The following is a 26,657-nucleotide window of genomic DNA, read 5'->3' on the forward strand; positions in this document are numbered from 1 at the left end:
TAACGAAGTCCATTGCCTGGTATGGTGGTAATACTGCATGACGGGAAACTTCAAAAGGGGTCTGTCAGCACAACCACAGGAGGAGCTGGAATGTATGGTATGGGTACATAAGGTTAGCAAATGTTCATTCTTCTTTTTATTATTATTAATCAACCTTTTTTCTTAATGAAACTTCTTGTTGTTTCTTTTTTTTTAGGAATTTGTTTACTAGAAAGCAGAGTGCAAGATTTGAAAAACAAAATGATGTGCGATGGAAGTTGTTTGGAAAAGTACCTCTTGGAGAAAACTTACAAAAAGACCCAAAGAAAATACAAAAGGTATTTGTTTAATTCTGTGTTAGAATTAGTGGTGATTGAAGAAGCCAGTTAAGTTTATGTTCTGTGTATAGGACTGTGTAGCCTGTTTGTTTGAGTTGCACACAATTTTAGTACCAGAAAAGGCTCTTAGTTGAAATTTTACTTCTGTTACAACAGTGCTGTTCATGAGAATGTGTTCTACTTAGTCGTTACACTGAGTACATGAGGCATGAAGAGCCTTCATTAATGTGTCATAAGAGAACAAAAAACCTAAGTGAAACTCACTTTTTTCCAACATTGTTGAAAGCAACATGAAGAACTGGTTCTACTATAGATGACCTCCAGCTCTTGGCTAGTGAATCAAATGATTTGCCTTTCCAATGGGGAAAATCTTGTGAAATCCAGCTGTATGGTCAGTAGTTCATGAGCTGCTCTTTCAATGACAAGAAAACAGACTCTTTCAATCAGTCTGACTTGATCTGGGATTTTTAGATTGCATGTAGCCTTTTTATGTGTTCGGAGCTTTTTCTGTATTTCAGTTGTCACTTCCTTGTTCAAATGTCTGTGGGAATAGTAATGTTTGCATGGAAAGAGACCATATAGTAAAACTTCAAAAGCAGCTGCTGTGTGTAAAATGCAAATGATGATTTGAAGGATTGTGTTGCTTAATTCAGGGTTAAGTATTCTGGAAATCCACATGTTATGTGACTATTCTTAGCTGTAGTTAGGCTGTTAAGGTGAAATTGAGGCAGCTTTTTGAACTTGTCACTGTACTCAACCATTCAAATTTTATCTACAGCTTGTCTTGATACAATTAATGGTTCTGAAGTGTTCACCAAAGATTTTTGATGACAAAATTGAAGAGGCTTAATTAGTGCAGTACTGACATTTAACAGTGTATTTTATTGTAGTGCCTGTTCTTTAATAATTGGGTAAATAATTTAACATTTTGTGGTTGTTGCTGGTGCTGTGAATATTTTTCCTTTGCATCCAAACTATCTTACATTACAGCTTTGAATGGTTGTATTAAATTTGTTACAAAACAGTCACTGTTAAATTATTATGTGGTATGGCATCCAACCATTAGTAAGTTTTTGGCAAAATTGCAGTCTAAAACAATTGTCTCCAATGCCTCTTGGGTAACAATAACTAATCCTTCCTAAATGATTTGGTGTTTTTTTGAAGTTATTTTTGACATGTAGACTTTGAGTCATGAGTAGTGCTGTAAATTACTAATTGAGCATCACCAGCATCTAAAAGCACAGCCTGATTTAGTTGATCCCTCACCAAAACAGTGGTCAGACAGGTTTTTTGAGCACATGAGCCTTTTCTCAAGCCCTATTAAAAACTCTTCTGCCAGCGCTCAATTGTTCCGACAAGCGTATATACAACGTACCATCATACTGCATTTTAACAATGTAGAAATTAAAATCACTCCAGCTAAGATGTTGCTTGTCCTGTTTTTAATGCTGAAAATATGTGTTAGTCTTCTGATGAGGAAGCAGTACTGGTATACACTCAGGCTGGTTGCTTTACTGGGTCACTGAAAGCTTTTGTACAGTTTTTATCCAGTTAAATGTTTTAAAACTTAGAAGCTGTCAGAATGAGTAATCTTGGAGAAGCTGGAAGTGCATTTGCAATGGAGATTTGCATGATTAATTTTTTATATCAGTTCTCTTCAGGAATTCTGCTTGAACAGAGCTGGCTATGCCAGTTGCTTTTGCAATTGGTGTTTGAAAATGCACTAAGTCAGATGACAGAACCTCACCAAGAATAACCACTGAAGTTAAATTCTCTTCTCTCCCAGTAGACTGTAGAAATGAGCTAGGCTTTGCAGCCACTGTTTCTTTTAGAAGCTCTTTTCAAGCTTGGCAAGCACAGAAGTATATGTAAATACCATTTATTTGCAACAACTTCTCTATCCTCAGTTTTGTTAGTGAATGCTCTTCAAAAGAAATTCCATTAAAAATTTAAGAAGAGGTTACCAGCATATCATTTGGTTGTCTGTCTTATGTGATCTGTCTTCACAGAACTTGTTTGCATATGGCCAGTCAAGATTTTGTGTATTAAAAGAATAAGGCATATAGAGAAAAAACAGATTTTGGCTAGATCTTAGAGACATGCTACCCAGTGAAATTAAATTACTTTTTTTTTTATACTGTATTTATTTTAATTTTCTATAATAGCAAAATCCATTTTTAATCAGAAAGTTTAAGGTTTTTTTTTCCCTTCCAAGTGTGCTTTGACCCTATGAGAGTTGTACAATTTAGCTTTTACTATATGAATTCCAATAAGAGCTCAATGGAATATCTTCATTTTTTTTAAGTTTCAATAATGGTAAAATTCAGCACCTATAACACTTGAGGTCTTTCAATTACAATCTTTACTCAAAAATTCAGGTCTAAATATTTTTTGATCTAATTTTCTGACATTCCATGTTGGAATATTTAAAATTTTTAATGGCCTTTTAAGGTCCTTAATTAAAAATAACTATGATTTTTAACTTGGGGATTGTAATTTTCCCAAATGTTTTTTTGTAATAATTTTGTAATGATTTGTAATTTTGTAATGATATGGCTATATGGGAGGGGGGGGGGGTCAACATTCCAGTCAATTAAAATCAGTTGTACTGAAGAGGCTGACTCTGCAGCACATGATAAAGTGAAAATGAGCTCTTGAAACAGGAAAATGAATTCCTTGTCTCACAAGTGACGCTTTGTTATGGAATGAACAGTAAGGCTTATAACAGTGTAGGAAAAATTTCGTAAGTTGAGTTGGATTAATTATAAGTCAATTCAATTTTCACTTTATTTAAGCTATAATCCTAGTTGATGAAGTAAAGTGATTTTATCAAAGTCAGGTTCTTGTCTTAGATATGTTAGGTGGAAAAGAGTTTCAAAGCAACAGCGCCCAGCAAGAAATATGGAGAGAATTTGCTACATCCCATGCTTTAGGCAGACAGCGATAAAATCTCCCATTACAAGCCATGTGTTTTCTCCAGGTTAAAAAAAGCCCAGAGCTGAGCAAAGTCCCCAGACTGCTGATGTGTGGAGGTTCTCATGCAGCTCCATGTGCCCGAGCAGTGCGGGTGGAAGCTGTGCAGCGTGGGGAGCTGCCGCCTCATGTTCCGCATGCACACATCTGCAGCCTCTGCTGATGGCTGGCAGTGGCTAAAAATACAGAGCTTTTCTGGGTGTTTGCCTGAGCTGGGCTTTACTGCATTCACATGGCCCATTTGGGGCCTTTGGAAGGGAAGTGGTCGGTTCAAGCCGGCTGCTGGTTCTGGCAGGAGCTAGACAGCTTTGGATAGAGCACTGTCTTCTGTTCATACAGAGTTTGTCTTTGGGTAGCCTGGGTAAGTCTTTGTGATTGATGGCTATAGTTGCCAATAGAGTGTGGACCTGATTTCTCTGAGCCTGAGAGAAGTACAGCCTGTCAGTGGCTGCTCTGTTCCCAAGGGAAAGTCTCGTGAGAGCATCTCTTGCTCAAGGTCTGTCTCTGTAAACAATTTCACTTTCTCAAAACAGTTTTGTACAGCTGTAGATGGTGTGTTTTTCTCTTGTCCCACCAATGAGACAAGAGGTGGTGTTCCCTTTACCAATCATGTTAAACCTGTAACATAATACCCTATAAAAAACTAAAAAGTTCAAGAAATAAAAACCTTTCCTAACAACTTGTTCTAGTATGCTATATAAAATCCACACTTATACATCGTGTCCAACAAGAACAATATGTTGAGTGTTTGCAGACTTCACTGCTGCTTTGAAGCTAGAAACTGTGTAGTGTGTTTTTTGTCCAAGGGTGTAAATGAGTCACTTCCTGTGTTCTCCACTGTTGGGTTCATTTCTACTTGTCAGCCTTCAGAAAGGCTTTAGATCTGTGTGGCAGAGTTCCTTTTTTTAACAAGAAGCAAGTGCAGTGTAAGAAGGTATAGTTACTCTTGTTAGTCTAACCTGTGCCAATTGTTGTTACTTTCTCTGAAAATAAAGGTAAAACTAACTTCCTCACTTAATAATTATAACCCAAAAGTTGCAAAATTGCCTTAATGTGCTGCTCTTTCATGTCTTTCCTTCTGAACCAGTTACAAATACCTTTATTTTATTGTAATCATATGTAAAGGGCATCTAACTTTTGTGAAGGTAAATAAAAATTAATAAAGAAAAGAAACCTATTATATCACTGATGATGTCCTAAAAAGTCTTTTCTTTTTCTCCAACAAGAACAGTACTAAATAAATCATTCAGCAATTCCAGTAGGTTGTATTAATCTACAAAGAGTGTGTTGCCCTTCTGTCTTGAAAATCACCTGCCTCAAACAAAAATACTATCATATTTAAACAGATAAAGCAAGAGTAGTAGCTTCCATTCACAGTAAATGAAAGGGTGATTAAATACCATATCAGGAAAATTGTTCCTGAGTGTTTTAATAATAAAATCATTTAATATGACCCAGTCAGGTATCATCATCTAGCGGAGTGTAGCTGACAAAGTGCTGCTTTTGATGCTGTTGGAACTTATTCACATATGTTAACAACATGTGAAAGTACAGAATATGTTACAAGCATCAGACTAATAGAAAACAGTAAGCTTTGAGTATTGATTTAAATAACTGTGACAAGCTAGAAAGTGTTTTTGAAAAGGAAGTGAGAGGTTTTTTCCTCCTTTTCCAGATTTAAAGCTTTTATTTTAGCTTTCTCCCTCTCTAGAATGCTTAGTAAATTGTGGGGATCAGAAGCCTTGGAAGCTGGAGGGGTCCTAAAGAGGTGTAGCAGACAGTGTTGGAGAAAAAGTATCTGCTTTCAGGAGTAAAGATACTAAATAGAGGTATAAGCTTGGTTAGTTGGTAGTGCAGTTTCAATGTCAGCTGCTGGTCTCTGCTGCAGGATCTGTTTGAATGCTGGTGGTGTGTTTTGGGGGAAGTGCAGTAACTTTGAAGTTGTTCTCTTTGTCTCAATAGAGTTACTTTGTAGCCCAAGTTGATACTTAGCATTAACTGGAATATGAATACTGGTATCACAAGATTATTTTTAAATGCAGGAAGCTGCAGATTCATGGAAAAATGTTTGACTTTTAAGAATCAAGTACACAACTCTTTCTAACCCCAAAATTTCAAAGCCAGAGATTGACTTTTCAGGACAGCTGATACATCAGTGGAAGTTTGTTTTTGCTCTCATTGGTGTTAAATAAGAATCCATCATGCAACTGGTATTTGTGTGTCTTCCAGTGCTAATAGAAAGATACTTAAACACTTTGTGTAGTCAGGAAGCTTTTTTCCATGCACTGGCAACACACAGGAGGCTTTCAAATCCCTCCCTTCCCTCCTCCCCCCCCAACTTTTTGGCTGTTGCATTGCACAAACACTTAGCAAAGCCTACTGTGAAGCAAAGCTGGCAATAAATTTTTGAAAGCAGGTGTGTAGTCCCTAAATACTGTGGTGGAACTGCCTATTCTAACTGGAGACTGAAACATTACTGACATATAAAATTAAGAAAGCTTTGCTAGACTCCATTGTGCTAATTGTGTGTTAAGCAGAAGCAAGCTCCCAAGAAACTGAGCCTAAATGTTTTCTCTGTCTCCTAGTTTATACATCTCAAACTTCATCTAAGATTAAAGCATGGGGGTAGGTTTTGAAAAGATAACTCTTACCATGTTCGTTAGCAACAACAAACAAAGCTGATGTTCTTTAGTTCTGCAAAATGAATGGAGGTACTGTGTGTTACTGGAAACCCTGAAGATATGGATGTAAGGATTTTGAAAACCCAGACTTGTACTTTTTCCTGAAGTGTCCTTCTGAAGGAAGACTAGCCAATTTTATGATCTCATTCTCCTTCTCTCTCTGAGGACTCTTGGTCTTATTTTTTGCCTTGATTTTATTGCAACCTTTTCATGCCTGTTAGTATTTCCACATAATTTTCTTGTGCTGTATTGAGAAGTTGTCACTTGAGCATGGCAAAGCTAAGTGGAAACAGCTTCATGAATATTAAAGCCTGAAAATAGTCATCACTTTAAGCCACACTATGAAGGTATGTTGCCCTCCTTCATATATTTATATTTGCATGTAGCTTTAAAAAACTACAATTTTTTCTTGTCAAGACTGAACCTTAAGTTGTGAAGATGATTGTGTTCAGGAATATTAACATTCAGATATAGTTTTTTTTTGTAAAAGTAAACAAAGAATGCACAAGGATCAGGACAAATGATGAGAGAGAATATGGTGCACACTATGAGTACAAAAGAAGCTTTTATTAGGCATGAAAGAACCAGTTATGGCTTCAAAGGTAATTTCAGAGATCAGAGAAGCAAACATAGGTGGAAAAAACACTCAGAGGTTTTAATGCAGTAGACTTGTTTACTTATTTTTCTGTAATTTCCATGGCCAGACAAGCATCAAACTTGAAGAGGTCAGAGACCCTTAAAGATACCCAAGTCTTGATGAGGAAGCAGAAAGGAAATTAGCAGAGAGATTTAAAAGTGGGAGAAGTAGAATATGGTTAAAAGTATCGAGTGAAATACCTTTCCCTCCACTAGTTTGGTGTACTTGCTGGAGTCATGGAACTAGATACACGTGTGCACATACTTACCTACAAATACAACTGTTTGCAAACAAAAACAGTGACTGTGTGCTGTGGAGGGTCTCTGAACAGCATAAATACAAGTTGTTATGCATTGCAAAGTAGGTGGCATTTCCTGGGTGACTTTTGCACTGTGTTGAAGTTTACAACCAAAGTATTGGTATTTGCAACTGATTTGAGAACTTGCAAGATGAAATGTGATATTCCTGTGACTCCTTTCCTCTATACCCTGGAGTTAACCTGGATTTTTGGCCATTTCACAGTGGTGTCAGCATCAGGTTGATGTGGCACGGAGACTTTTATTTTAGTGTCTCTCAGAATGAGAGGGACAGTTCTGACATGATCTTCAGCCACAGTAGGAAGGTGTTATTTCAAATTAGATAGGAAAGGTAAGTTTTCTTCTTCATCGTCAACACTAATGTGAAATGTCAGAAGAAAAAGTCGTTGAGACATTAATTGAAAGGGTATGATGCTGAGACTATACATATAATTAAGGTGGAGAGATCAGTGAGCAGGCATACAAATTAAGTAATGCTCTCACATGAGGTCTATATCCAATGGAATTCATTCCTAGAAGTGCTGTTTATGGGATATGCTGAAAGCAGGTGTTTATAGAATTTTATTCTGGCAGATGCTCACATGAAAATAGCAGTAAATTAAAACAACCATTTAGCTTATATTGTCTTGCTCAGATATTTTCCAGATGCTTGTCCTGCTGGAAGCCTTTCTTGCAGATGTTTTCATTTAATTATCACTATCACCAGATAGGACAGTACCTAGGGAAACTGTGCACATTTGTATGTGTGGATTAAATTGTGTGCAGTGTTGAAGCAGGAGGGTGATGGTTTTTGTTGGTACTGTGACTCATGTTGGAGTCACTTGTAACAGTAACTGCACAATCTGATTGAATTTCCCGCTTTTGACAGAAAAAAGTTCTTAAGCAACATGGTTCATGGTATTCTTTGTCTCTGAGTACTTCAAATATTTTCCTCCTTTTTTTTTTTTTTAATGAAGCATGTCACTCTGTATAACCAAACCCCTCTTAAATTATTTATATATAGTGCAAACGAAATGTGAACCTGGAAGGTGAGAACCATCTGATACATAGCATGTTGAATGATTAGCGGCAACAGACTTTGAAATAGCAAACTGTTATTCTTTCTTGGAAGAACTAACCTGGCCTTGTCTATACATAGGTTTTAAATGTTCCGTAATCTAATGCCTCCGTTGCTCAAAATATGATGGTATAAAAATATGTATATGGAAAAATTGTTACAATAGTCCAGGGGCTGGAGCACAGGGCTGCAAAACAAAGTATGTGGCTTCTCACGCTTTCGCTTTACTCGTAACTTTCTGTAAGAGGTATGGATTATTTTATTCATTTAACTTTAGTGCGATTGTGTGGGATCACATCACTTGCCATCCCAGGTTCTGTATCCCCTGTAATCTGAAAGGAAAAATAGATGCTTTCCAGGGGAAAAGAGGCAAATTTCAGAGCACTTGAAATGATGTCTACAAATACTGTGAGGTTTTCCTCACAGCTTGGCCATAGTATCTTATCTTTTACATTGCTTAGGCATTCCTAATTTGTAAAGTATGGAACAGGAGAATACTGTGGTACTAAAGATGAAAAAGATGTCCTGTTGGAAGATAAAACTTCACACATATAATGCGATTACAGTCAAATTCTGTCATGTCATTGCTATCTTGTGCTCAGGTATCCTTCCTTTAATGTAAGAGGATTAAACATATATGTATACACATATAGAGAGAGCTGTGTAAAGCAAGTAAGGCTGATGGTTCTTGAATCATTAATTATTAGTAGAGCAACAATGAAAGGGAACACTGAAGCACTGCTGACCTAGTGATAAGACTTAAGAACCAGGAAAAAAATAGTTTTCTTTTTACTTGTGCAGTTCTGGTCCAGCTCTTATTCCATATGCTGAGTGAGGCCAGTGGAAAAAATAAAGTGTAATTAAATCTTGCACATAACCTGTTTAAGTAGTCTCAGGTACTATTGTAAATGCAGCAACCTAAAAATAATGACTGATACCAACTGTAACATGTGGCCAGCTGTGGTTTGGGTTACAGGGAGTACTTTGCTTTTCACCCCGCTATATCTTCCCGTGTCACCAGGCATCCCTCTGTCCCAGGCAGTGCTTTGCAGAAGAGCTGCAATATCATTCTATTTTCAGTGTAAAAGCACAGACATCTACTGCAGGACTATCACTGTCCATCCAAGGGTGCTCTTCCTCAGGGGCTGCTTTTTGCTTGTGTTAATAGCTATAACTTTAAATGATTTTTTTTTGCTATGTGTGATAACTTAGTTTCAGATAGTTAATGAGATAAAGCATTAGCACTGGAGTCTGTAGTGTTTTGCATGAACTGTGTTGACTTGTGCTCTGACATGAGATCTTTGGATGGCAGGTGTCTGTAATTGGTGGTGGTGGGAATGAAGCCAAGATACTTTTAAACAGTGAGCTGTTCTGTATTTGGCATAGTATTGCTGCATCTGTGAAATAGATGTGAAGTCGCAGGTTGAAAACAATAGCTGATACAACAACTAGCAATTCTGAGAAAATAAGTTCTGCAAAACCACCCTTTAAAAGCAGAATACTTAAGTGACTGGTTGTTTTCAGGTCAGTCCTTGCTGCTCATTTTGGGATTGAGGATCAGACTTTGATAAAGATCATGAGCAATTCATCCTGGCAGCTGCAAACCGCAGTCAGTGATATTTATGAATATGAAATCCTTGGTGCAGAGCTTAGAAAATGGCAACAGTTGCAGGTCAATAGATAACATTTTAAAATGCAAGTCCAACAAAAATGGAGCCACAGCAACTTGGGTGTCTCCACTGAGTTAAATAACAGAGCTTTTGGACAAATTAAAATTAAGGTTGATATTCTGTCTGGATAGAGGCAAAATATTTAGCAAGAGGTAATATAGGAGTTGTCCGAACTGTAGAAGAGATTTATATATCTATCTCTTAGAGCTGTCAGAGGCGGACAAGGCATGAGTGGTACTGAAAAGATGCTTATGCTGTAGGAACCACACGCTGCTGCTGTTCCTTCGGCACTGATGTAGGGGTTGGTGAGTTTTAGCTGCTCTTGCACTTCGGACAGGCTGCACTTCGAGGCTGTCTCAGCAAGGCACAGCAGCGGGACTCGGTACAAGGAAACGACTGGCTTGGAGCCGGGGACGCGGGGAGGGGCGGGCGGCAGTGTGGGAAACCAGTGGAGAGATGCCAGTGTTTGAGGAATGCAGCTGCATCCTAAACCTGCACCCGTAATGCTGAGCTGACAAAGACTGCGGCTAATGCAGACGGGCTCGTGCGAGGTTTGGGTTGTCCGTCATGGACGCGGATCTGCACCGGGCAGGGCACAGCTGCCAGGGCGGTCCGGGAGGCGGAGCCGTGCGTGCCCAGGCAGCGCTGGGCGAGGCGGAGAGAAGCGATGGTGTGCGGCGGCTCCGCGGGTGATTAGCGCGGCTGGCGGGGCGGGGCGGCCCGGCCGGACCCACCCGCGGGAGGCGGCCCGGGGGGGGCGGGCGGGCGGCCCGCGAGGCCGTGCGGGCCCGGGCGGCGGGAGCCAGGCCCGCGGTGCGGGGCGGGCAATGGGGCTCCGGCGCCGCCGCCCGTGAGGGACCGCAGCGTTCATGGTGAGCGGGGCAGCTGCGGGGCCCGGGGGTCGGGGCAGGCGGGGGCGGGCGGGGACTTGAACGCCTGTCGGTAAACCCGGCCTCGTCCGCTTCTCAGTCGCCTCACCGAGTCCGGGGGAGAACCGGCTAACCGGGAAGGAAATGCTCTTTGTGCGAGACGAGACTCCGCCGGGATGGAAGGCGGCGGCACAGCCCTGCCGGGTGCTCGGGCTGTCGGAGCGTGGGGGCTGCAGGCTGGAGCCCCGGCCGTGCCGGCCATCCCTCCTGCCCTGCAGTGCTTCCTGCCGTGGAGCCGGAGTCCCGCAGCCTGGCGTCTGCCGCTCCGACACCCAACATGAATATTTCATATTCGGCTCCTTCGGAAAGTGGCTATCTCTAAACACGCAGGGCCGAAACAAGATGACCTTGATAGAGCACTTTGTGTTATTGTACGTTCGGTTCTGCCGTGCTGCTGGTGCTTGGGGAGGCTCGGGGCGTGTGGGAAGACTCACAGCGCTCTCCTGGGTAGAGCAGTTGGTCTTTCAGCGCTTGCCCTGTGTTCTAGAGGGTTATTTGTGTCTCTCGGTAGATATTGTTGAGGATCCTTTGTAGATTGGCTTGTTTTTCTTGAAGAATCGCAGAGGATCACCACAGTCAGAGCCTCTTGCATCTCAACTGCAAAGCTGGCAGGTTCCACCCAGAATTAAACTTGGTTTCGTGAGGCGTGTTTCTGTGGGATTTCTTTGTTTGCTTTGGATTATTTAAATCAGTGCTTTAATCTACAGCACGCTCTTATAGAAGATCTACTAACCTTAGTTCAGCCCTTATGAACAGCTAAAGGTGAAACCTGGAAGACAGCCTTAATGATCCCACTGATAAGGCTGTATTTTAAATCGTAAACCGTCAGCTCATCCTAAATTGATCCTAAAATTAACTTGCAACCATATCAGGTTAGTAGCTTCTAATTGCGGTATTTAAATTGCATAGTGTTTAAACCGATCTTGAATTATTTGTACCTGTGAGAGATTTGAGTCTGGTTTAAAAGAAAAAAGCTTGAAATGAGCTATTGTGTAGCTCAGCCTATTGCAGTATGCCTGTATGTGCAAATACTTGTACTTGCTCAGTCAGCAGATACTCTTAATATGAGTTTGTGAAGCCTTCAGTATGTTTCACTGCTGTACCATGCATTGTGCTCTGAAATGACATTCTCTTCTCACTGGAGTGAAAGATAATTTTCATGAGCTTTCATTTTCTGTGAATTTTGGGGTGTTTGGATTTTGTGGATTTTTTTGCAGGGGGAACTGGGGTAGGAGGTTTTGTTTGTTTGGGTTTTTAAAATTTTCCCTAATTAAAAACCGCTCTTGTAGATAATATCACCAGAGGACATTTTAATTCTTTTTTGGCTACCACTGAAAAGGATGAAATTGTTACAAAGGAATCATACTTGTAATCTGATCAAATGTGCCACTCCCATTTTTGTGCTGGTCTGGCTTTTTTACTGTAGGGTAGTGCTGAGTAGAACACCAGAAAATACTTGCTGAAATTCAGGGTGGGCTTTGGCTCTTTTGAGAGGTTTGTGTAATTGTATTGATGTGCTGATACTGTAACTAATCATCCATATTTAGAAATAAAACATTTTCTTAACCAAGAAATTCTTGTAAGGAGATGTGTAGTGCTGTTCTGGAGAACTTTGTGCTTAGCGGAAAGTGATTTCCAAATCAATTTGGGTGTACAGAATAAAATTCCCATTGTAGCCCAGTGTGGACATTATGTTCTCACTTTCCAAAAGCAATTTTGTCTCCAGTTGGCTTTCAGTGAAAGAAAACCCTGAATATAATTTTTATAAGTCAAAATTAAGCAGCTTTTCTGGAACTCCTACTATAATAAACATTGGGTGCATATGTTTTAATGTCGAATTCTGAGATGCTTTAGGGAGTAAGAGAGGTTAATGTTTGACTATGCTAATTTGTGAAAAAGGAGTCATTAAAAATCAGTCTTCTAATAGAAACTGGGAGAAAGAAAAGCTATTTGCTTCATTCCTATCAGTGGATTTACTCTGCAGCTGGTGCAGCTGAAGCTCATTATGATGGTGCACTTACACACTGGTCACTTGCAGTTGTGTCCTGGTGCAAGTGACCAGTGTAAGACTACTGCCTGTGCTTTCTGAATATGCTCTCTATCAATACCTTTTTTACTTAATTTTTTACTTAATTAAGTATTTTTTTTGCTTAATTTCTTGAGATTTTTTTGGTGAATGGCTTTGTCAGCATGAGCACTGTCCCTTCACTTGACAAAGCTGAGTACTAGTCCATAGTTTAAATGCATTTTCCTTGGTTCTTTTCCTTGTTTTCAAACTGATGTCATGCATAGCAGTATTAGCTGGTATTAATGAGCCAGACATTCCAAATTCGTGACCATGTTTCCCATTACAGCAATGTAGTCATCATAGGATTGATTGTTGAAGCAGTGCCCAGTTAATAGACAAGGAAAAATAGGGATTTTCTGCGTCCTGAGGGCTGCACAGACCTGTACCCATGAGTCCACGGAAGTTGTTTGAGCTAGGATTGAGCTGTACAACACAGAGTGGAGGACCAAGGCTGTGTTGGTCCACATTCAAGACATCATGTCTTGTTTTCATCTATCCCCTTTATGAAGGTGATTTGAGATAGCCTTTTTGGGAGGAGTGGATCTTGTTTTAGTTGCTGAATCAACCTTATTGTGTTGGAAATGTCCTATGCATTGCCCAAGGAAGTTCTGATGAAATGGAGAGGTTAGGTTGAGAGAAAGAAAGCAGTACCATTTGAGGTACTCTTTGTGCTATCAGGAAAAGGTCCATGACTGGAACACTCTTCATAGTGCTCATTGATAATGTACATTTGTGCTTTTCTAATTTTTTTAATAGAAATTGTATTAAAAAGCAGTGCATGCAAGCCTTTGCATTTTGGAAGTGGCAAGAATCATTATAAAGTTGAATGCAGAAGTAACTATAATGTGGACATGATTTTTCCATAGGTTTGTTTGACCATGTTTGTTGTTTGTATATCACTGATACTTTGCATGCTTAATGCTTGCTGTAATACTTCAAGCACTGAAGTACATGGAAGTTGTGTAAAGGTTATTTTATCCCATTAGGTCACAGTTTTAGTATAGTTTTTTTAAACCCGTGTTTGTAGGAAAAGTAAAAATAAAATGGTACCTGAATACCAAGTCCTCTCCTATAGATGAGGGTGATGCAGTAATTAAGGGTGGAAGGAACTCTCCTCTCAGGACAGTCTATTTAAACCAGGTTCTCAGGACTCACCCACCTGAGCTTTGAATGTGTTCAAGGTCAGGAGTTCTGTCACATCTCAGGCAACTTGTCCCAGTGCTTGCCTTCCCTCCCTACAAAGCCTTTTCCTCTGGAGGCTGAGCAAGCCTGGTTCTCTTGGCCTCTCTTCATATGGCACTAGCTCCACACCTTGACTCCCAATGCCTGTTTCCTAGTCTTGCTCCAGTGTGCCAGTGTCTTATTACAGGCACAGGTTAGCATGTTCTGCTCTGCTGTGATTTAGGATTGTGCAAGGCGTTGTATTGAGTGTGGACTTTGTCTTAACACTGATTTTAACCTTTTTTTCTCTCCTTGTTGTTGAGCTGTTGCATATGAAAACAGCTTGCATAGGAGAAATCTTAAGAGGAGATTTTAAGACATGGAACTTATGGTAATTCTTTACTTTTATTTCAAAACTGTTTAAATAGAAAAAAAAATATTTTAAATAGGTCCTATTTTTGTACCTCAGTATCTGCTGTTTGTAAACCCTTTCTTAGTAATACTTTGTAAAAGCAGGCTGTCAGCCAGAGGAACTTAAGATGTTTTTACAAATAGAAAGAATGGAAAAAGCCATCAGGACTCACTCCTGAACATAAATTTTATCACTGTTTTCAGTGTTGAGATTGCTGTAGTTGAAAAGCTTCAAAGGGACTGCAGTAGGGCTGAGACGTGAAAGCATTATCTTGCAGACTTTTGTAGATCCCTTTTAAGATTCTCGAGTGCATCATGTGGTGCTCTCCACTTTTTTAAGTTTCCCTGTCCTTTTCTTCTCTAGGAATATGAAGAAAAAACTGGACGAGCTCAGAGACCACTCTCTCCTAAACAGAATGTGAGGAAGAATCTTGATTTTGAACCACTCTCTACTACAGCACTTATTTTAGAGGACCGACCAGCGTAAGTTTTGGAAGAGCCACAATGAGGGTCTTTTTAAAATTAACCTAGCAAAGATTTTCTTACTCAGTGTATTTGCTTACTCTAACTTCAATAGATTATTTAAAATCTAAAGTAGATTTTCTTTTCAGACTAGGAAATATGAAATTGTGTTGATTATGAGAAAAATTACTCAAACAGAGGGAACTTTATTTTACAGTAAAAGCAATGGCTTTTTGTGAAGGGAGTTAATTAGGGTAGCAGAGCTTTAGTTTTGAGTAAGTCTATCTCCTAAACATGATTAAGGGATTTTTATTTTCCATGAGAGAACCTGAGCATAAAAACAAAGGTGGTATATGCTAAAGAAATTGAGAAGCAAGAATACAGTGTCCTGTTTACACAGAGAAAGACCACACCACCATAAATAATGAAACAGTATAGTGATTGCTCTGCAGTGAGTTCAGCATCACATTTTGAGCACTGTCAAGCACTTGATGAGTTGTTTCATACCTTTTATTGCAAGATTTTTGCATATGCAGACTGACTCCGAAGCGATTTACCGGCAGCTGCTTTACCATGTTTTTCTCCTGAATTACACAAATTCAGCCATGCTTAGTCAATTTATGATTATGGATGTGATCTGGCTTTATGGACATGACGTCTGCATTATTAGTACATCTGTGCATTGGTGTGAAGAACTGGCATAACATAAATCTGTGTTTTCATCAACAAACCTGTATGAAAAATGCTCATATCAAAGTAGTCTAATTGTAGGGTTGCTTAAGTAACTTACTGGTTTGGCTGATGGGACTATGTGGCAAGACATTGGGAGATGTAGAAAAATGTGATTGTTATAGCAGGCTTTATTATGCACAACTGGAAACAAAACATACTAGCTTATCTGTTGTATTTAAAACCTGTCTGTTAAAAATCTCTTTTTTATGATATAATCTGAGTGCTTAGACAGGTGGAATTAGTGTTACATTACAGGATGTTCAGATTTTGCTTTCTTTCCTACTGTTGATAGAGTGAGAGGAACTTCTAGCAAAAAGGTATTTTTAAAATTGAAGACAATTGACGCATCATTTTTTTCATCTAATGGGAAAACTGCTCTGGACAGTGCTGTCCTCTGACTCTCACTAAGGAATCTTTTTTTAATTGTTTACCTACAGTTTGCGTACTATTTTTTTATGTTTACCTATTAGGCTTTGAGTAGTTTATTTTTTAAGACTTCAGACAGAAAAGTGGAGTGAGATGATTTTTTTTTCCAAAATACCTGCTTTTGATTTCATGCTCATTTGTAGGGCTTAGGTAAAACTTCATAGTAAAAAATGAATAAATATTCTATAGTGCCTCTAGCTTCAACTGGAAAAAGTATTAGTTGAATTTTAATAGATACTTAACATCATCTCACATGTATTTGGTGATGTTAAGACATAGGGCAAATAATTTGACTGGTAGAATTTAAGTTAGCAAAACTTGATTTATTTCATCTGGTTTTCCTTTCCAAACTTCCCCTAATTTAAATAATTTCTAAAGACTTGGATAAAAAAAAAAAAAGATGCAGATCAATTTACCAAAGTGAAACTGGAAAAAGACGCGTCTGTTTAACAAACCAACATTTCACCAATGTGAAAATTTACCTTTGTTTTTCTAGCAACAATCTTGATTTGGAAAACTACTCATAGGCCAATATCACATGGTTATGTGTACATTACAGGCACTGTGATTACATAAATAGTAATGCTAACTGTTAATGGTGTTGGGAGCTGTCAGCTGCCTGATGTGTGACACCTTACAGGCACATGAAAGTGAAATTTTGCATAGCTTTTCTATTAACCAGAGATATAAACTGTCTTAGGAATAAAATACAGTATTCTACAATGGAGAAGAACAAAATAGGCATTTCCTGTTATAATGTTTTGCTGATCCTGTAGTTGTAAGAGATATGTATGGTCATGTTAATTACAAATATGATTAGCTGAAAGGTCATGTGTTCTGACATATGAACACATGCATTTTGTGTAGCAGAGCCTTAACCACACATCAAAACGTTATGTTAGTGTTAATAAGCGGAGAATATTGAGGATGCCACTTGTTGCTCGGGAAGATAGGGGAAGGCGTTAAGTCTTTAAAATAGAAATGGGGTTTGAGAGAGCAGAGGGGAAAAGACTGGGTTAGGGAGTCATTGTGTGTGGGTAAAGAAAGTTGCAGATGTAACTCTGAGACAAGGTGAGCAGTAAGAAAGAGTACAGTCTTATATCCTACTAGTTCGATTCAAAACCAGCCAGCTTTGTATATACCAGTAAATTCTCTTTAGGAAGATCAGCCTGTGGGTTCAGTTTAATAATAAAAATGCTGAAATTACCAAACATAAGGAAATTGCTCAGCGTATTTTGTGTATAAACGTAGTCATAGCTGGTCAGTGTTCTTCCCTTCTGCTGACTCTGGCAAAAAAAAGATTCTTTCCAAGGATCTGTTGTTCTGCTCTTTGACTGGAAATTTTGACAGGAAGCAGAGTGTGCTTTTCATTTAGAAGTGTCTAGAATTTTATTTATACAGTCATGCCAACTGTAAATAATTTTTTTTTAGGAACCTTCCTGCAAAACCAGCAGAAGAAGCTCAGAAACACAGGCAACAGTACGAAGAAATGGTGGTTCAAGCAAAAAAAAGAGGTGACGGAATTTCTTGTCTTCAAAAGAGAAAAGTATAGGGGTATTTCTAAACCTGCAATGCACTTTTATCAGTCTGTTGCTCTGTAATCTGAGGCATCTCTGCCACCTCCTCAAAGAAAGATCATTCCCAAGAGAAAGGAGCAAAGGTAGTTTTCTTGAAAAGCCCCAGCCTCAGACTGAAAAGAAAATGGTCCTAGAATCCAGCAGGAAATACTTTTTTAATCCATAACTCTTAAATGAGTGGCATCTATTTGTAGGTTTAAAAAATATTGAAGTAGATTGTTGGTCAAATTAGTGAAGACTGGACTTAAAACTGCAGGATATTTGTCAATTTCATGCTGGAAGCAACCTGTTGAGGCTGCAGTACATAAACACATAATTTTCCACATAGGAAAATATATGCAGTTATGTTAATTTGATAATCCCTCGCTTAAAATTTACAGCTTTCTCAAGGATTTGCTCCTAATTTCTTGGTTGATAGTTTCCACAGAAGCATCTTAGTAACACTGTACCATGAACATGAGGTAGAGGTGATGGTAATGGTTTCTTTTGCCTGATATTGTTGACCATCTGGGTTTTCTAATTACAAACAAGCATTGCAATAATAGGAGATTCAGACTCGGGTTTTACATCCACTGGGGGCTACTGGAAATACTTTTTTCCAGCTGGCCAAACCCTTGAACTGTATGAAACAGTGAAAAGGGTATATGAACACAGGACTTATTTGCATTCTGCAGTTGACACACTAATAGGAGTGTCCTCTTGTGATTTTGGACATCACTACCAGTGAAGTTCTAACTTCATGTGATTCTTGTTCAATATATCTACTACTGTATGTGTAGTCAAAAGGAGTTTCCTTGTTCTTTCTTTGCATGTAGAGCGGGTGGGTTGGGGAAAATGGGATGATTGTTAAGCGATGGACCAGGTCCTTGTGCTGTCTTCATTGAACTGGAGTATGTCATTCTGTCCAGATAAATACTATCACAAACCCATTTTCCCTAAAGCCACTCCAGATGAACAACTTTGTAGAGCAATGCATTATCTAGAGGTCAGGATATCAAAGACTGTAAAGACCCTCTTGTTGGTAAGAGAAAAATGGAAAGCCTGCATTTCAGCAGGCTTGCAAAGTGCTTGTATCAAACCTGAAAAATTGAGGCAGTTGCTATGGTTCTGCTCAGGCTTAGCTTCTGTGGGGCTTTAAAGTGGACCCATCAGGTAGAACGTGTCCATTCCAAAGACCTTGTTCATGGTGCTGCTGTTGTTCAGTGAGTTGTGCTTCCCAGGTGAGCACCTCCTCATACTGTAGACAGCATGTGAATGCACACTCATGTCCTGCTCTAGAGACTGCCTGTGTTTGTCTAACAGACTTGCCAGTGGAAAAACCAGTAGCTGATAATGCACAAAGAAATACTGAGTGATAATTCAGAACCACAAAATACATCTAAACTAGACATGAAATATGTTTTCTTGTTAATGAACTGAAGGTTACCATTTGTGATGTATAACATTTAGATTATTCATAGGCAAAGTAGCATTAAAAATGTGGCTTTTGTGATTTCTTGACAGTGTACTTAAATTGCAATAAAAGAATGAAAACAAAATGAAAATTTGTGTTTATTTGGCCTGTAGTCCTGAGTCTGCCATAAAAGGGGTGGGGCTTTTATTAGGAAATACTCTGACCTGTTCTACTGGGTGAGGCTGTCTGAGGTGCTCATTCAAAGTTAATAGTGTGGTTAGATTTGAAGAATCAAAGAAATCATTCATTATCTAATTCCATTTTTCCATCTGTTGAAAATGAAATAGTTCTAGTTTATTCTTTATTCACATTTGCAACCACTGCTCAGCTTGCTGTGTGCTTGGGAAATTTTCAGAATTTGAACAGTCCGCTGTACTTTAGGGTGAACATGGTGTGCTTTACGTGATTGCATGGTCATGACTAACTGAATATTTAGTTCCTGGTTTTAGTAACTTAAAAAGTAAATTCCTTTTTTGCAGAGCTTAAAGAAGCCCAGAAGAGAAAGAAACAACTGGAAGAGCGCTGTAAACTGGAAGACAGCATTGGCAATGCTGTTTTAACTTGGAACAATGAAATCTTACCCAACTGGGAAACTATGTAAGACAGTATGTTATATTGAGCTTTAATTAAAAATTGCAGTCTATATCCTGAAGAGAAGGTGCAAGTTGGGAAGCATAATTTTTAAATGCTCTTGGAAGCTTTTGTTAGAAAATCAGTCTTGGACAGCTACAAAAGAAATAAGCAACATCTTTATTTCTACAAGGTCATTGGAAGTGATGCAGTGCTAAGTCTTATTACTAGTCTTTAATGAAGGCTCAAGATACTCAGAAACTGTGAAGCACTGAGGAGTCATCTGTGGTAGAGAATGTAAAAGCATAAGGCATAGTACTTGAACATCATTCATTTATCAGAAATGAGCTTTCCTTGACTGTTTGAGCCGTTAATGTAATATCAATGTAGATTGAAGTATGTGGGTGGTTTATGAAGCCTCTTTTATTCCAGAATGGTATACATGCTGGGATAATCAAATGATAGAAAAGCAAAATAGGGAAACAATTACTTATATTAAGTGCTAGAAGATTTCCTCCAAAGACATGGCACAGGCAGTTGGTAAAGTACCTTGGTGATCTTTCCTAGTCATCTTAAAAAAAACCCAGGCCCCAGTGCTTCAAATATAACCACCACAACAACATAAACTATAAACTAACAGCACTCAGATTTGCAATTTGCTTAACAATGGAATTCAGCTATTCTGAGAATATGTATTAAATACACGGACAGAATTTGTTGGAAAATATGTTTCTGGAGAACTGAAGTATAGTAAACTAAGTCTAAACAAATTGTAGATTTACATGTTTGTTGTTAGTATTTGATGATGAATCTGTTATGGTAGCTGTAAAGATTAGGTCACTTTTTCCTTTATTGGTTTATAAATTCAGAAGTTCCCAAATGTTTTCACTGTTTTACATTTTAGTTTTCAGAATCTGCTGAAAGATAAATTAATTTGTTGTGGTTTTACCACTTTTCATTGGTGCTTAGGTGCTATTTTGTTCCTCCTTCTGGGCTCTCAGGTTGCTGAACATCAGCTGCATCCATTTCAAAGCCTGTTTTCTGTTAAAATGTCTTTCAAGCTTTCACCTTAAAGTTAGTCCTTGTCACATCTTCATGCATTTTTTCAGAGGCACAGAACTGCAAAGATAGGTGGGAAGCTGCATGTCTGTTTGGACAGCAGGGTGATGACAGGGCAGAGGGTAGACCTCCATAACTTGTTTCTGTACTTAGTCTCGTATGGAACTGTCCAGTCTTTAGCACAGGCAGTGGCACAGGTGTGGACTTCCTTTCCATTTGTTTTCTTTTTCCCTATGATTTTTGCTAATCAAGTGTGGCTGCAGATTATGTTTATTGTACTGCCGTGCTTCTGTCAATATAAAGCCATTACATTGGAAGGAGGAAAGATTTTGTTTGCAGTTCAAAGCAAAATAGTACTAAAGAGTCTGTATTTGCAAATTGTATTTGACTTCTTGGGCCATTGATGTTCTTTTTGGTTTGAATCCCATCAGCAGTGGTAGGAGGACATAGTTGCAGTTCAGCTGGCAACAAAATATTTCTTGGAATAATCTGTTTTACTTTAAACAGGTGTTGTTCCCGTAAAGTTCGAGAACTGTGGTGGCAGGGCATTCCACCGAGTGTGAGAGGCAAAGTCTGGAGCTTGGCAATTGGAAACGAGTTAAACATCACCCATGGTGAGGCTGCTGTTTAGTCGACAATTTTTACAAAGTGAAATAGCAAGGGGATGTTCTCATATCTGTTGTAGTGTGGGTGTGAGGAAATGTTATCTACTTATGCTTTTTATATGCTGCTTTGATGTGTTTTGTTCAAAAATACAGCATCTTTTAATGGTGTAGCTGTTTTAGGACTGCTGTTGTGAATTGTTTCTAGGTATTTGTGTCACAGTGTCTTACTTTGATGTTGGATAGAGATGGTCAGAATTAATGACCATTGGTTTTTTTTTAAACATAAAATTGTTGTTAATTTTGAAATGCCTGTGAGTATGTGTTTAGTGTATTTCCTTTGATTTGAAGACAACAGAGATTAAAAAGTGATCACAAGAGATTGTCAAGATTTGTACTTCAATTTGTGAAAATAAAAATAATCCATTACTTCTGCATACAGAAAAATTCAGCTCCGCAAGACTAACATACGTAATTAATTCAAACGTGGAAATGACTGCCTGTGCTCCTGCTGTATTGTGCTGCTTTTCTGTGCATTGTTCAGTTACCTTGGGTGTAGTTCTTACATGTAATTTGCTAGACTTTTGTAATTATCCATTTGGACTGTAATTTTGAACATCAGTGCTCTGCAAAAGAAAGCAAATATTTGAACATAAAATGCAACTTGGATTGATTTCATTTCCTTTTCACTTAATATGAAGTTACTAGTGAGTGGAACATGTCTTTCCAAACTGTAAACCTGTTAGAAGTTCTACTACTGTTAATGCCTGGGGCAGCATTGCTCATGTGGTGGGTGGTTAGTGGACATGAACATGCACAAATAGTGGACTTGGTTTTGTGCTTTTCTTTTTCCAGAACTGTATGATATTTGCCTGGCTCGTGCCAAAGAGAAGTGGCGATCACTTAGTACAGGAGGGGCTGAAGTAGAATGTGAAGGTATGCTTTTTGTAAATGATTTATGCTGTGTTACAGAATAAGACATTTTGTAAAGTAGTTCCTTAAAATGAAATCACATATTTTAAACAACAACAAAAAAAATCGGCTATAAAGAATGGTAAAAATGGTAAAAAGAAAATGTCTTTTGGAGAAAGAAAGGAATAACTGTATTTTTCTCAAAGAAATTCTGGTGTTGTACAAAACTCACTTGTTCAGGTTTTTTTTATAAACAATCTCTGGGTACAGTTCTTATTATGATGCAAATTTGTAGGAAAACTACAAATAGTAGTTTGGGGATTATAATTTGAATTGCAACACTAAAATACTTTTCTGCATCTATAGTTTTGGGACTGCAGCTCAGGTTAGAGTAGAAAATTGCATTTTAGTCCCTTTTTTCAGCTTTGAGCTCAAGTCATTGGTGTGTTTCAGAGGGCAGTATTTTGGGGTTTTTTTTGCAGACAACGTGGTTTGAGATTTTCTAATTAATTGGAAGAGTTGATTGTTTTTGAGAGATTTTGAAATGCATGCAAATGATTGAAATTGCCTTCAGTAAGTAATTATGCTGAGCAGAGTTAAAAAGGAGAACATACATACTGGCATTTATAAGCAGAAATATTTTGTTTGGAAATTCCCACTTTGTTCCCTTAAGATTGTTTATATCTTAAATAAGATAACATCTAGTATGTTTCCAGCTTCCTCTTGCACTTTATTTTCTGGACTGTAGATGCTCATGTGATTGATACAAGCATTGTCTAGTGACAGCTTGCTTAGTAAACAGCTGTAGGAAATTCCCATCTATCCAGGACAGAATACCAGTAAGACATCTTGATATCAGAAAGAAGACTAATGCTATAGGAATATACTCGGTATGAGATCTGTTCAGTTATGAATAGTGTCAGTAACAAGATCTACAAAGACTAAATAAACATGAATCTTAAAGGAGAGCTTTCACAGTAGTTGAGATAGGTGGCATCCATCACAGCCTGCCCCTTTAGGACTTCCCTCTTCCATCACAGCTTTTCCACAGAGACAGCTACTTCAGGATCCACTGGGAAGCCTGTTGGAGGTGAGGGGGTCACAAGTTAATAGGCTTGTATCTGTCTAATGATTTGTCAGCAGATATAGCAAAAGTGTCACTTTGCTTCAAAACATATTGAGGGTCACTGGGCACTGTAGGGTTGTTCTAGGTCAGGACTTACTTTCTGCTTAGCCTGTCTGCTGAATTTGAGGAATTATTCTGTCTGTAGCCTTATTCCCTAGCATTCACATCAAAATAAATGAACTGTGCAAAAGGTAAACCTTACTGGAAAATAAAAACAAGAGCAAGTGTATGCTGACCTTTGTAATAAATCTAGTAACTTTGGCTTTTGCAGACGCTGGGTTTTCTGCAGCTGATAGAGAAGCAAGCTTGGAGTTAATAAAACTGGATATCTCAAGAACGTTTCCTAGTCTCTGTATATTCCAACAAGTAAGCAATGTTAACTTTTGTCTTGACATCTTGCGGAAATTAAGTTTACATAATCTGGCCTGTCCTTTGGTTGGAACAGGCTGTTGAGTTCTGAAGGAGCACACTTCTTGAGAGGAGAAAGTTCCTAGAGATTTTGGAAAACTAGAAATAATCTAGAGGAGAGTAACATCAAGATACATGCAAAATCCCAAACTGTTTGGTAATCATTGTGATTTATCTAACCTAGTTCATGCTGGTTTCTGTCTGATGGAGTGATGCAGGTGAGTGTTCCAAAGTCAGTAAATCAACACTGCTGGTTATAAATACACCATGAGAGGGAACATCTCAAAGGGGACTGGTTGGCCTTTTTTGGTTTTCTGCAAAACTTATTTAACTTGTATGGTTTTGTTGTGTTTTAGTGACTCAGTTTAATCAGATTTTGTCCTATGCATAGATTTCAGCAGCCCTGTAAAAAGTTTAGATTGTGATAAATCAACGTTTTTGAGGAAAAAAACTTTTCCCTTTGGAAATTCTCAGTCAAAGAATTACAGTACTCAGTGCAAGATATGGCAGCTGTTAATAGTTAGCAATATGAAATTCTTTTTAGCTGTACATGTCCTTTGCAATATGCTCTTTCTGTGTTATGGCATATTGTTGTTTTGACTCTTTCCTCTATGGTTGACTTTTGCCTCCTGTCTCAGAGACAATTATGTGGTTTGCATTATTGTTCTACTTCCTTAGCACTATTGCCAAAGTGCTGCTGAGCTGTAAGCAATCTCTTAGGTTTGCATTCCTCTTGTTGTGTAAGTATTTAATATGTAATCAATGTATTGGGTGAACTGTATGTTATAATAAATGGGGTTTGGAGAGTTTCATTCTGTTAAAGCTAAAATTGTTTAGAAGTTCAGCTGTTCTAAGCTACATTGGGAAAGAGTGTGTCTTTTGTCAGCGCTAATAGAGACCATCTGTAGCACTGAAAGTTTTTTAACATGCTTGTTGTATAATCAGATGTATTGTGCTGTTTTTGTTTAATTATAGGGTGGTCCTTACCATGACACATTGCACAGTATTTTAGGAGCCTATACTTGTTACAGACCTGATGTAGGCTATGTAAGTGAAGAATTTATTTTTTCAGGGGTGGGGGGAGGGAGGTATTTTTAGGGGGAGGAAGGATTTTATTAGTCAGTCATTTTTAGACCAGTATTAAATGATTGTGGGGGGTGGGGTGCTTTTTTTTCTATTCTAGTACATGCTTGAGGAGTGTGTATAACATTTATTTTGCTAGATTTTAGGTTTTTACAGGTTAAGTAATTGGAAAACTCATATCTGTACTGAAAAATACATAATTTGAAAATTGGAGTCAAAGACAAGGTGTAGTTATATCCTTATTGTTAGTATCAGTCTTACTGAGATTGCTGTTGAATTGAAATGATTGGCATTTCCACATCTTAGTGCTGTGAGTTTCTGGACCGGTCTCTAAAGCAATGCTCATTGAAGCTATATGAGCTCAGTCATAGTATTTTAAGTAGTGATTATGAGAGGACTGAGTACATTTCATTTAGTCTCTGTATGCAGAGCAGGGTTATACAGAGAGGTTTATTCAGGAGCAGTTTTAGACAAGGCAAGTGTAGAAAGGGGATGTTCCTACTTTGTAGGTAGCACATAATGCTTGGCAAGAGCTGCTGAACATGACTGCTGGGAAATGAGACAAAGGGCAGATCAGCTGCTGTGCTTTAGGTTGCACAGAAACAACCTGTTGTGTTGGGAAAGGAGCTTGTTCCTCAGGTTTGCAGGAATGACAGTCACACCTTGCTCCATGTGACTTGAAATGGCAGCACTGCACCCTCAGGGTGAGAGAGGTTTGCCTGGATTCCACAACAGACTGTAGAGAAAGGGAACAATATCATGAGCTTATGGTAAATGAAACGATTATAATCATAAAACGGTTTTGTTTATCAAAGGAGTCAGTACAGTTGTCTTTAACTGCTGGTAATTTATTGAAAAGCAAAAGTACAGGCTTTGTCTCTAGGGTTCAAGTCCAGCTTTCCACAAATAAGGATCTAGATGACCCATCCCTGGGAGAAAAGGGATTACTTCGAAACATGTTTTTCTTAAAAAAACTATTCTATATTTGAGATTTCAACTCTATTTGAAAGTGTTGTCAAGCTAGCCTATTTTAGGAGTTCAACTTGGAGTCTCTGAATAAAAGCAACATAGGAATTGTTAGCTTCCATGCACTGAACATGTGATATCAAGGGGCATGTGGGTTAAAAAATCCTGCTTTTCTGAACATTTCTCAAGGTGCAGCAGCTCAGTGGGTGCACCAAACCCTAGTGAACACAAGGACAAAATGAGGCAATATAGTACAGTTATTGCTAAAGGATAACACTTCTCCTTTCTTCAGGTGCAGGGCATGTCATTCATAGCAGCTGTATTGATCTTGAACTTGGATACTGCAGATGCCTTCATTGCTTTTTCTAACCTTTTAAATAAGCCCTGTCAGATGGCGTTTTTCCGTGTGGACCATGGCCTTGTAAGTATGAAAAAAAACCCTGTAATCAACATGCTGTGGATAAGGTGTAGGAAACGTTTAAAGAAATTAAAAATTTATGATTTCAGCAGCTTGAAAAATAAATCAGATTTTATTTTAAACCAACACACTTTATAAAACAAAAACAATCCAATACACATAGGCAGAATCCCTCAAAAAAGTCAAAGCCAACTAAAGATCACCCCATCAACCTTTTTGAACAAGACATGTGAATGAAATTGTTGAGTAGCTATTTTATGATGCTCAGAGAATAGTTATGAGATTATTACTGTAGGTGGCTTTCAACAGCGCTGTAGTTGAAAGCTGAAAACACCTTAATGTAAGTGTCTTGAAAGTACTTTTTATCACAGCTAATAGGTTTCTAAAAACAGACTGTTGCAGGGAGAACCAGGTTTTCCACTTGTACTAGCTGTATTTGAGTCCCGTAGGCTTCTTTTCAGAGAAGGGAACCTCTGACCCCTCAAGTTTTCAGTGGGAGCTGTTTGCCTGATTTTCTCTAGTCTCTAAAATTTCGTGTCAGCAGGTACACTAGCAAAATTAGAGACATCTCCTCAAATGTGGTTTTAATTTACTTTAAAGGTATCTTTGTGTAAAATATATGGCATGCTGTATTTCTTTCTC

General features: G+C 38.4%; 1 protein-coding gene across 4 annotated transcripts in view; it reads left to right on the forward strand.

Annotated features, from left to right (window-relative positions):
* The window catches only part of TBC1D14 (TBC1 domain family member 14), a 64,557-nt gene that overhangs the window by 21,212 nt on the left and 16,688 nt on the right, over positions 1 to 26,657 (forward strand). For 2 of the 4 annotated variants that reach the window (XM_058838214.1, XM_058838216.1), the window contains exons 3-11: positions 197 to 317; positions 14,586 to 14,704; positions 17,273 to 17,355; positions 19,351 to 19,468; positions 21,008 to 21,114; positions 21,958 to 22,038; positions 23,412 to 23,506; positions 24,524 to 24,595; positions 25,890 to 26,018. In XM_058838214.1, the coding sequence (XP_058694197.1) occupies positions 197 to 317; positions 14,586 to 14,704; positions 17,273 to 17,355; positions 19,351 to 19,468; positions 21,008 to 21,114; positions 21,958 to 22,038; positions 23,412 to 23,506; positions 24,524 to 24,595; positions 25,890 to 26,018 (925 nt within the window). Of the gene's footprint in view, positions 1 to 196; positions 318 to 10,392; positions 10,525 to 14,585; positions 14,705 to 17,272; positions 17,356 to 19,350; positions 19,469 to 21,007; positions 21,115 to 21,957; positions 22,039 to 23,411; positions 23,507 to 24,523; positions 24,596 to 25,889; positions 26,019 to 26,657 lie in introns of those variants that run through there. The other 2 variants (XM_058838215.1, XM_058838217.1) reach the window with 2 other exon arrangements.

Source organism: Poecile atricapillus, chromosome 4 (genome assembly GCF_030490865.1).
Source record: "Poecile atricapillus isolate bPoeAtr1 chromosome 4, bPoeAtr1.hap1, whole genome shotgun sequence".
In the NCBI taxonomy this organism is placed as follows: Eukaryota; Metazoa; Chordata; class Aves; order Passeriformes; family Paridae; genus Poecile; species Poecile atricapillus.